Consider the following 12,235-nt stretch of genomic DNA (forward strand, 5'->3'; position numbering starts at 1 on the left):
GAGAGAGCATCAGGAGATTTGGTGCAGGGTGTTATCAGTATGCTGATGACACCCACATCTATTTCTCCACGTCAGCATCATCAGGAGAGGACATAACCTCCCTAAATGCCTGTCTGGAAGGATAACAAACTGAGAATGAATCCAGATAACACTGAGGTACTCATTGTGTGGGGTTGAAACTTGGGAGACGATTTTGATCTGGATGGGGTCACACTTCTACAGAAGGAACAGGTACGCAGTCTGGGGGTGCTTCTGGACCCAAGTCTCTCCCTGGTGTCCCAGGTTGAGGCAGTGGCCAGAAGTGCCTTCTATCAGCTTTGGCTGATACGCCATCTGCGTCCATTTCTTGAGACAGATGACCTCAAAACAGTGGTACATCTGCTGGTTACCTCCAGACTGGATTACTGTAATGAGCTCTATGTGGGGCTGCCCTTGTACGTAGTCTGGAAACTACAGTTGGTCCAGAATGCAGCAGCCAGGTTCATCTCTGGGTCATCTAGCAGAGACCATATTACTCCTGTATTGAAGGAGTTACACTGGCTGCCGATATGTTTCCAGGCAAAATACAAGGTGTTAGTTATAACCTATAAAGCCCTAAACAGCTTGGGCCCTGGGTATTTAAGAGAACGTCTTCTTCGTTATGAACCCCACCACCTATTGAGATCATCAGGAGAGGTCCGTCTGCATTTGCCACCGGCTCGTCTGGTGGCCACTAAGGGAAGCACCTTCTCCATTGCTGCCCTGAGGCTTTGGAATGTACTCCCTAGTGAAATAAGAGCCTCTCCATCTCTGACAATTTTTAAAAAGTCTTTAAAGACTCATCTGTTCACCCAGGCTTTTAACTGATATTGTTTTGATTGTTTTTAATGTTGTTTTAGAATATTGTTTTAAAAATTTTAAATTGTTGTGTTTTAAATTTCTTGTTTTTGTTTTTAACTAATGTTTTAATGTGTTTTTATCTTGTAAACCGCCCAGAGACGTAAGCTTTGGGCGGTATAAGAATATGTTAAATAAATATAAATAAATAAATAAATAAATGTCAGGAGTCATGGGTAAGGCTGTTCACTGTCCACTGCCATGTCCTCTTTATAGCATCTTTATGTTGCTATAAAATGATGCAAGCTGTATATTCAGTGTAGTAACATGAATCTAAAATATATGTTGTGGCTGGGTGGATCTTTGTTTTAGGGTTTACCTGGTGATTCTCAAAATGCAAAAGGAGACCCAGGAGAGCAAGGTCCTCAGGTGAGTTACTATTTTGTGTGACTGACAAGTCTTTTCTTGAAACCATTCAGTACTGGAAGTTTCATTGGGTCCTGGAAAATGCCGATTTAAGGTTACGTGTATAGCACGAAAATACTTCTGTGATTAGCAAATCCATACTGCAGTTGTCTAGATGTTCAAACTAGAGCCTAGTTGGATCTTTGTTAATTGATGCTTTATTACAATCATAAACTGTACACTAGAATAACTATATACATTGTTTTTTCCCCTATTGTCTTCAATAGTAGTATTCAGGTCACTCTTTTCCTTTTGGTTTCACTTTTATTAGGGTAAGCCTGGAAAGGATGGTATTCCTGGTCCACTTGGCTTACAGGTAATTTTAAAAAATTAAAATGCTTTGTGTCATAAGTGAGATGTGCAGTAGTGGTCATAACAGTTCAAGAAGGCCATAGGCTACTGGCAAAAGAAAGTGGTGGTAACTCTGTGTCATTCTCCAGCACTATTGGAGGGTGGATCAGTACAGAAATATAGTAACATGAGGAGTGTAACAGGATGGAGAATGGACTAGGGCAAGGCATAAACTGTTCCCAGCACCCCTGTAATGATACATCAGTTGCCGGGGGTGGGTGGGTGAGTGGGTATGTTCATGGAGGACAGGTACTGGCCAGATTAGAAGCAACACAAAGGCATAAATCCCCATATTGCTTTTGGCATGGAAGCTGATCCACACGAAAACTGGTACCAGGTGCTCATTATTTCTTTACATTACTCCATGCACCAGGCAAATCAGAATCACTAGATGGTATGCAACTATCCAACTACTTCAAATTTATACATTATGTATTGTGTTAGTGTTACATTCACTCTAATACCACTTATGTTCTTGCAGGGTGGAAAAGGTGAAAAGGGTTTCCAAGGATTGCTTGGAAAAGTAGGACCTAAGGTAAAAACCCTCTTCTTTTCATAATACATTGCTTGTCTTTTATATTTTGCTTTCTTCATCAACCAGGGAGAGCAAGTTCAGTTCAGTACACTATAAAGTATTGTACTGTGGAGCAAGGACTAGAGTAATCCATGTTCATATCCTCACTCGGCCATAAAACTCACTGGTGACCTTATAAGACCTTGTCGGTCATTATAAGAAATAGCATGGTCAAGCTAGAAAGGCCGTTCCATTGTGGAAGGCTGATCAAAGGCTGTCGGAGACAAGAACAAAGATGGTACAAAGGACACAGCAGAGGAAAGGGTCTAGATAGGGGTAAGAACTGAACTCAGGAAAGCTGTAGGAAGAGCTTCCTAGGCAACTACTATTGGACCATAGTGGTTGCTTACAAGTGAGAATGTCATTTGATGCTAATCTGAGCTGTGGCTGTAATTTACCTTACACAAGAGCTTTTTCTATGGACTGTAGATGGATTCCTATACCACCTAATGGTGCTAAGGGGAAGTAACTTGCCTAGGGAGCAAGAGGTTGCTGGTTCAAATCCCTGCTGGTGGGTTTCCCAGACTATGGGAAATAGGGGTGTGCATGGAATCGGCTGGCCCGGTTCAGTTTGAGTACAGATTTCACTCGAACCTGACCGGACCAGTTTGGTCCGGCCCCCCTTCGAACCCCCCGCCCCCAGTTCGGTTCGGTCCGGGGGGGTTGCAAATATTTTTTTTAATTAAAAAAAAAATTCTTTACCTCTAGCCCCTTTGCAGGGGCTTCCTAAAGGCGAGGGGGGGGTCTGTGAAGGCTCCCCTCCCCCCACCAGCCTCAGTAATGACCGCCACGGCCCGTTCGGCTGCATTTTCTGGCCCATTCGGACCTACATATACCGGCGCAGCGGCCATTTTGCCTGCCACAGTGCATGCGCAAATGGCCTCTGTGAGACCTGGCATGGCCCAGGGCCTCACAGAGGCTATTTGCACATGAATAGCCACCATTTAAAAATAAATAAATCTTAAATTCTTCATTCTTTAACAAACTGTGGGAATCTATGTGAAGATATTATATATGAAAATTTAACAATGTGGCTAAGATATTATGCATATAGATATAATTAAACATATGTGTCAACTAGTATTCTTGCTATTTCCTGCAGGTGAAATAGCTTTTTTTTAAAAAAGCTATTATATAGTATTAATATATCAAAGTTCATTATTAATTGTCATAAATATTTTGTAACGCCTATTTAAAACCACTATTCGATTAATATTCTTACAGTTAATTCAGAATAAATTTGATGAAATATTTAAAGTAAAATTATTTTCAATTAAACTTTTAGATATATCTCTTACAGTATTTAACAGGAAGTCCAAATGACCATCCAAAAATATTTACATCCAAAAATATTGATAGCCTTCAAAATTTTGTTAGTTTTGAGCAAGTTCAGTGTTTGTCATATTTGTTTTTTCATGAACTGTTTGTGTTTTCTAATACAGGGCGAGAAAGGTGAAGCTGGACGTCAAGGAAATCAGGGTCCAGTAAGTGCAAAATTATATTTCCTTAATATATATTATTTTGTAATTTTAGACTATATGTGGAATAAAATGCTGATCAATGACAGACACCAACTTCTAGAGCAGGGGTGAGCAAAATTAGCCCTCCAGCTGTTGTTGAACTACAACCCTCATCACCCCCAGCCACAATTTATTGTGGCTGGGGATGATGAGAGTTGTAGTTCAACAATAGCTGGAGGGTCAGGTTTGCCCACCCTTGTTCTAGAGAGATGTTCTCTTCAAGGGGCTAACAATGACCCCCATTCAGCTTCTTACAAAATAAATTTCAGTGAGCTGAAATTCAGCTTGGGCATTCAGTCCCAACAGGTAGATTGGGAAGATACAAGATCAGCAAGCAATCTGGAGCAGATGGAAAGGATGGGCAGGGATAATTCACATCAAAAGACAAGGGCCAGCAACAGGTATTTCAGGATCCTGCTGAGAGCACAGGGAAAATAGACACAGAGAGAACTCATTCCCACTGAATCTCAGTTCCATGAGCCCTTTATCCCTCCTGAGACTCGTCCCAGGCTCGTCCTCCCTACATGGCTGAGTAGTTGAGAGTCTTAAAGGGGCAGCCTATGGGTCAGGAGTTGAGCACTCTGTCACTTCTGCATCAGTTTCCACCTGGTGAGCAGGAACTGAAGAGCATGAGGGTCCTGACATGGAGGAGCCCAGCTCTTTGGGTATTCAGAGGCCAGGGGTTCCTGGTTCAGGGGCCTCAGGTATCAGGGGCTCCTACTGTAGCTGCCAAGCTTAGGTGCAGCATCAGACCCTGAATACAGGACCTCTGCTGCTGACACTGGTTATGACACCTGGTGACATTTGTAGGTCTCTAGAACCTTTGGCCCCTAAACGCCAGTGATTGTACGCAAAAGTCTTTGTGGGGGAAATGACAAAATCATTAGAATTACAGTTCATTTAAGAATCAAATTAACTAGAGTAAATCATACTCTCACAATTAAATCCTCAAAGGCATACAGACACATGGTGTTTAAGAGTAGTCTTAATTAGCTTTTCTAGGAGTCTGATCCTATACTGCTGTGCAGAATGCAGTGAAGCATAGGATCCAGTGTTCAACTCACTCACAGCCCAAGAATCCTCATCCTCTTCCAGTTGCTGCGAAGTGGCTCAGGCTACATATGGTTCATAGATAAAGTAAATTCTAATACTGCAAAATGATTATGGATAAAATAACTCAGTGGTCCTTTTGTAATAAGCTGTCACAAGCTCTGAAGTAAAACAAAACAGTTAATTTTAAATCTGTTTTAAAAGAGTGTGGTTTGGGTGGCAGAAGTGTGCAATGGGAACTTCAAATGGAATGTCAGGAAAGAAAAAGAAAGGACATCATCATATGGGAGCTATTTCAGCAATGGAAATTGGTTATACTGGCTAGGATCTAAAGAGCTAGTGAGGCTATTCTCATGATGGGGGAGAACCAGGCTAAGGGAGCACAGCCTGGTTTTCCCCCATTGAGAGAACCACCAGGCTCACGGGCGAGCCTGGTGGTTCTCCGGCGGCTAGTCCACCTACCAACCCCTCCCCTTAAACGAGGTTTACGGAGCAAGCATTCCATTAACCTTGTTTTGTTGATCGTGTGCCGCCGCCATGCCAACACGTGAGTAGACACCCGACCAGGAGGCTACAACCAGCCTCCCAGGCTTGGGGGTCTCCCCAGAATGCCCCGCGCACTCACATGGGGCATCCTGGGACTTCCAGGGGCCGGGCGGCCCCTGATCCCCACTGCCCCACTTGCTCCATGACGGAGCCAGTAGTCGTGTAAGTGTCCGATCCAGCCACCCAGAAAGGCGGCAGTGATCGTCGGCGAGGAGGTAAGTGCTTTCAGACTTTCTCCCTGCAGAAGGGGGTAGCGTCCTGCAGCAATCGTGAGGATCGTTTCAATGTATGATTTAGGTTCCTAGTGGAACTTCTGATTTTGTTTCTTTGAGCAGCTGACATACACTCCCATGCCATATTACATTTTTTTCTGAAATTCTCAACACTTTCAGAATCAGTTTGCCATGCAAAATGGAAAGGCCCTAGTTGAGATAAATAAGTATAAAGTCCTTTGGATGCTTAGAACATATTTCCACGGTTCTTCAGATCCTACCTACTGTGTCTTATAAACAGATATTTATCAAACATGATATAATATGTAGAGCAAGCATAGTGTAATGATTAGAGTGTTGGACCAGGACCGGGGAGACCAACCCCAGCAATATTCCTCAGTATTCCACAGTATGTTGCTGATGTCTAGCTTATGTTTCTTTTTAGATTGTGAGCCCTTTGGGATGGGGAGCCATCTCATTTATTTATTTGTTTATGTAAACAGCTTTGGGAACTTTTGTTGAAAAGTGGTATATAAGTATTTGTCATCGTCATAGTAATAGTAGTTCAAATTTCCATTCAGCCATGTAGCTCAGTGGGTTAGTCTAGTCAATTCTCTCTTACTTAACCTACCTCACAAGGTTGTTGTGGAGATAAATATAACTTACTTTATCTGTGAACTACAGATATTATGTAGCTTCGCAGCTACACCACTAGCCTGAGCCACTTCGCAGCTACACCACTCTGGACTAGTTGAGGAAGAGCAAGATATACATTTAAAAACAAATAAATAATATAATATAATCCAGTTTTCAGAAGTACAGTGAGGACCAAAGCCTATTTATATGTCACATGGACTAGACAATATTTGGCAGTGTAAGGGCCAAACTAGACAGGACACCAGATCTGTGATTGGATTTTCCATATATTTTAATTTGTTTTAAAGTAGCTGTGGGAGGGCCAAATTAGATTAGAATAATGGCCTGGAGGATGTCACTCCCCGCCCCCCACCCCACCATGATATTTTCCTGATCTAAATCTCCACTCCATTAGGAAGACATTTGTGTCCCATTAGGATTTATCCCATTGGGAAAACATTTGTGTTTTCTGTACATGTTTTCCAAATAGCAGCTGGGATGTGATTTAGATAGAGAAAATGGTTTGGCGATGCGGGTTAAAACCCTTATTTCCCAAGCACCACATTACCAATTGAATCTTCCTCACTTGCATCTGGTTATAAAAGCTATGAAAGATTTTTATTGAGGATCTCCAACATTCCTCCAATGGCTGTTCCTGGTGTCTACCTTTTGTTTCTTTTTTAGATTGTGATCCCTTTGGGGACAAGGAGCCATTTTATTCATTCATTCATTTATATCTATGTAAACTGCTTTGGGAACTTTTATTGAAAAGCAGTATATAAATATTTGTCTTATGCATATTAATATCTCATGCACTGTTCCCTCTAACAGGGATTCCCAGATGTTGTTGGCTAGGGGTGTGCAATTCGGATTTTCGGTGATTCGGTTCGGGACCCGAACCGAATCACCCCTGTTCTGTTTTGTGCCCGAATATGGGCCACCCGAATCACCCTTGATTCGGTCCGGATTCGGATTTAATCCGAATCCGAATATGAATCGATTAGGGTGGGAAAGGGGCCCAGGGGCAAAATATTGGGGTGGGGTGGTAGGGCCCAATGGGTGGAAGCTACCACCCCAATTTCAGGGGGATTGGGCAAAGGGCTGATTTTGGGGGAATTTTTGAAGTTTTAGTGACTTTGGGGCAGTTCGGGGGCATAGCATGGGATCTGGGCAAAGAATAAAGAATCGGGGCCTGGGGCAGAATAGTGGGGTGGGGTGGTAGTGCCTAATGGGTGGAGGCTACCACCCCAATTTAAGGGGGATTGGACAAAGGGCTGATTTTTTGGGAATTTTTGAAGTTTTGGTGTCTTTGGGGCAGTTTGGGGGCAGAAAGTGGATCTGCCACAAAAGAGTGGGGTGGGGTGGTAGTGCCTATTGGGTGGAGGCTACCACCCTAATTTCAGGGGGATTGGGCAGAGGGCTGATTTTTTGGGAATTTTTGAAGTTTTGGTGTCTTTGGGGCAGATTGGGGGCAGAAAGTGGATCTGCCCCAAAAGAGTGGGGTGGGCTGGCAGATAGTGCCTAATGGGTGGAGGCTACCACCCGTCCCCAATTTCACCCGTCCCCTCAGAAGTTTTTCTGAAGGGATGTTATTCAATCCCTTATTTTCTGAGGTGTGAATTCTCATTCTATGATAGCAAATGAGATTTTTTTTTTCAATTAAACAACTCTCATGACCCCACTTTCACTTTTTCACACTCTCATTTACTAAGAGTATGATGAATGGATCAATCTAGCACACTGCACCTTATGAAGAAAAACCTCAGAAATTCACCAAAATTCAGCCCTCTGCCCAATCACTCTGAAATTGGGGATGGGTGGTAGCCTCCACCCATTAGGCACTATCTACCAGCCTACCCCACTCTTTTGGGGCAGATCCACTTTCTGCCCCCAATCTGCCCCAAAGACACCAAAACTTCAGAAATTCCACAAAAATCAGCCCTTTGTCCAATCCCCCTGAAATTGGGGTGGTAGCCTCCACCCATTAGGCACTACCACCCCACCCCACTCTTTTGGGGCAGATCCACTTTCTGCCCCAATCTGCCCCAAAGACACAAAAACTTCAGAAATTCCGCAAAAATCAGCCCTTTGCCCAATCCCCCTGAAATTTGGGTGGTTGCCTGAACCCATTAGGCACTACCACCCCACCCCAATCTTTTTGCCCAGATCCCATGCTATGCCCCCGAACTGCCCCAAAGTCACTAAAACTTCAAAAATTCCCAAAAAATCGGTCATGAGCCGAATCACCCAAATTTTTTGGCCCCGAAATTCAGGTGATTCGGCTCAGCCCCGAAAAATATCGGGGGGGCATCGGGGGTGATTCGGTTCAGCCCCGAATCACCAAAAATTGCTCGTTTCGGGCACAGATCGATCTGTGCCCGAAATTTTTTGCACATCCCTATTGTTGGCTGCAACTCCTAGAATCCCCAAGCAAAAGCCATTGCAGCTGAGAATTCTGGAAGTTGTAATCAACAACATCTGGGAATCCCTCTTAGAGAGAACAGTGATCTCATGTAGTTTAGACCCCAGTCGGCATATTCCCATTACAGGTTAATGTAAGAATCCTAATCAAATAGGAATGTTAAATTATGGGCTCTAGGCTATTAACCAAGCCATCACACATAGGTATCTTTTCTGTGTCAACGTCTTGCTGGCAGCTGTGCTCTTCTCTTCATTGTTACTATTTTTCTCCCTTTTCTTGTGTCTCTTGCACTCTCTCTTTTTACTTAAGACAGAGTATTATGATGAGGTGCCTGGTGAAAAAGGAAATAGAGGCCATACAGGACCCCCAGGACCTAAAGGCCAGCCTGGTGTACCTGGTAAGAGACATTCAACAGGTGTAAATTAACATAACAGCAGCTTGCTACACTGTGTCTCTGCTTGGAAGGAGTATTTGTTATGGAAAAACTATGTCACATCTTGTGCTTCTGGGGATCAAGTGAGGATGGAGAAGAAAGATGAGCTATTGATATGTCCCTGCTCCACCTGTTTCCGAGTTCCAGAATATTTTGTAGTTATGCCCCAGATCTACATCAGTAGCAGAATAAGATAGGATACTGAGGTGATATGGTGGACTGTACCACTTCAGATTTTAGGAGGTGAAGCCATGTTTGAACACTACAAGTAAAAAAACAGAACAAAACACCCCTAACACATCCAGGAGAAAGAATTAAGTCCAACCTGTTCCCTTCTGTGCTTTTTACTTGTGGTAGAAGGGGAGCACTGAATAATGTGATCTTCCACCTGCAGTCTGAAGTGATACAGTCCATTCTACAACCTCAAAACGCTACCATCTCATTCACACCTCACTGTGACAGATGTGTAGATCTAGACTTGGCCTATAGAAAGTTTGAGAATTAGTATTCATGTATTGCTTCAGTACATACTCTATAGAGGTTCTGCACAACTGGTGACCCACAAAGCCAAATAAGGGCCACACAGTCTACCTACCAGTTACCCCCTCCCCTCCGTGTGTGTGTGTGTGCGCACACACACACACACGTTTGCAGAGAAGCACCAAAAAGTAATCAACTGCCATATGCAGCTGATAGTTTGTGTTCGGTTTGGAAGACTAAAAAATTGTGCGTGCCTTTTTGTTCTGAGCTCTGACACACGTTTCTCTTGGTTTGTCTCTGATACATTTTCACTCTGGTCTTGTCCCTTGTATCCGAGGCTCTCTTCCCAAGGCGTATTGCATATAAAAAGTTAACCATCCTGCTCAGAGTGGAGGGGGAAGATCAAACAAGCAACAACACCAAGGAGGAGGGAGAGCAGAGCACAGAGGCTCTCAGCAGTGACCCTCCTGTTAGTGTATGGGCCTTGGCAGGTGCTTGTTCAGACCAACTCCTAATGCAGGTGCTTGTTCATACCAACTCCTAACTCCATAGACTCAACATGAGACCTGCTTGTCCTCCAACAGAGTTGTTATGAGGCCATAACATTTTCATTGATTTCAGGAGAAATTCTTAATATGTAACCACTGAAGAGCAAACCATAAATCTCTGTTAGGTAAGTGCACTAAAATAATGAAAGATCAAAATAATACCAGCATAATTTAGAGTTTGCATCTGTTGTTTTTTCAGGGCCACAAGGTTCCTCTGGTCCCATTGGTAGGCCAGGTATGTGTTGGAACCCAAATGGTAACATATCCCAATAAAATGATGAAGTGTTGTTGTTGTTGTTGTATATGTACTATAAGAAATAATACAGTAATCTTTTTTTCAAAAGAAAGCTGAAATAAATCTTTCTAAATGGCTGAAATGCTGATACACAAAACAGAAGCAGGAGTTGTGAAATGTTTTTGTTAATCCATGTAATCATTTGAATTATGACATCTTGCATTAGGTGTTTCAAGACCTGGTCCAAGAGGCCTGCAAGGCTCCCCTGGCCTCAAAGGAAGTAAAGGAACCAGAGGACAACCTGGCCAGAATGTTATTGGACCACCAGGACTTCCTGGAATTCCAGGAAGACCAGGCCCAGCAGGATCACCAGGTGTTTCAGGACCACCAGGTAGAGCAACATGGTTGTGTATTTGTATTTGGGTATTTGTGCCTCCAAGGCAAATGGAGGCACAAGCTTACAAAGGGAGCAAAAGGCAGTGCCAACTGAAAAAGTTACATACATAGTGGGGCAAGAGCCCCACCCTTCCTGGATCTTCAGACCAGCCATGCTGTAGAGAAGTTCTGAGTTGGCCTCCTCCTTTTTCTGAGTAGGTCCATCAGAAGGAAGCCCTGAGCAACCAGGTCAGCTGCTGGAGATATACTAGGTGGACTGAACAGGCACACTTGCTAAATATACCTGCTAAATATAAAGAAGGTCACCACTTTAAAGAGGCACTTTCTGCCCAATTACAGTACAGTTGTGCCATCAAGTTGGTGTTGAATCCTAGTGACCACAGAGCCCTGTAGTTTTCTTTGGTGGAATACAGGAGGAGTTTACCATTGCCATCTCCTGCACAATTTGAGATGATGCCTTTCAGCATCTTCTTATATTGCTTCTGCCCTATATAGATGTTTCCCATAGTCTGGGAAACACACCAGCGGGGATTCGAACTGGCAACCTCTTGCTCGCTAGGCAAGTTACTTCCTCCTTCTCCATTAGGTGGCTTCCTGCCCAATTAGCAGGGGTTAATTCTTAACCCCTAGTAATATCAATATTCACTGTGTTTTTAATATTTGCTATGATATAGATACATATAGGGCAGAATCCAGACTAAGTTAGTCATGACTAAGCACCGTTGAATCAAATGAGACGTTGTCATGACTAACTTAAGTTTCATTAATGTAAGTGGGGCTTAGTCATGATTAAATAGTCTGTATCCTGCTGCCCATACCTTGGAATTGGTTTCTCTCCTTCTTCCATGTTTTCAATGATATTTCTCTCCTTCCTCCTTGTTGTCAATGATTCTCTTTACTTAGCAGGGGGAGAGCAATTGGCCCTATCCCTCCAGTTGCTGTTACTGGTGTCTATCTTATGTTTCTTTTTTAGACTGTGAGCCCTTTGGGGACAAGGAGCCATTTTATATATACTGCTTTGGGAACTTTTGTTGAAAAGTGGTATATAACTATTTGTCGTATTCATATTAGTTTGAATTTAGACTAAAACAGAGTTCACTTTAAACTTAAATAGCCTTCACAGAAGCAATCACATTTTTGTGCTCAGTTTGAAGCTCTGTGTTGTCCATCTCACACATGAATAGGTGAAATGACTTTTGAAAGAGGCCCACTAGGAACCCCTGGGCCACCGGGATGCATGGGCCCTCCAGGCCTTCCAGGAGATAGTGGAACAAAAGGTCAGTTTTTCTGCTTGCAATATTTTAAAAACTTGATAGTTTGAAGGCAATAAGGCAATGAACCTGCCTGTTTAACCTCTGTTTGAGATCAAACTGCTACCATTTAGCTACAGCTATCGTCTTCCATAATATTTGCTACCCTCAATTAGTGAAAGAATGCTACATAATCTATATATTTAATTCTCTTACGGCCGACTGAGTAGAGAAGTGCATGGGGATGCGAGGGGATGCATGTGGATGTTTGGCAAGCCCTGACCCCGCTGCTTGGCTGGGC

At 43.2% G+C, this 12,235-nt stretch overlaps 1 protein-coding gene across 2 annotated transcripts in view; it reads left to right on the top strand.

The window, feature by feature from the left end:
- Positions 1-12,235, top strand: part of COL4A3 (collagen type IV alpha 3 chain) — a 131,145-nt gene that overhangs the window by 49,179 nt on the left and 69,731 nt on the right. For both annotated transcript variants that reach the window (XR_008318988.1, XM_053306706.1), the window contains exons 15-22: positions 1,189-1,245; positions 1,553-1,597; positions 2,114-2,167; positions 3,649-3,690; positions 8,902-8,989; positions 10,253-10,288; positions 10,515-10,679; positions 11,869-11,961. Coding sequence is in view for 1 of the 2 variants with exons in the window: in XM_053306706.1 (XP_053162681.1) it covers positions 1,189-1,245; positions 1,553-1,597; positions 2,114-2,167; positions 3,649-3,690; positions 8,902-8,989; positions 10,253-10,288; positions 10,515-10,679; positions 11,869-11,961 (580 nt within the window). In the remaining variant the exon portion in view is untranslated. The remainder of the gene's footprint in view (positions 1-1,188; positions 1,246-1,552; positions 1,598-2,113; positions 2,168-3,648; positions 3,691-8,901; positions 8,990-10,252; positions 10,289-10,514; positions 10,680-11,868; positions 11,962-12,235) is intronic.

This window comes from Hemicordylus capensis, chromosome 3, assembly GCF_027244095.1.
Source record: "Hemicordylus capensis ecotype Gifberg chromosome 3, rHemCap1.1.pri, whole genome shotgun sequence".
In the NCBI taxonomy this organism is placed as follows: domain Eukaryota; kingdom Metazoa; phylum Chordata; class Lepidosauria; order Squamata; family Cordylidae; genus Hemicordylus; species Hemicordylus capensis.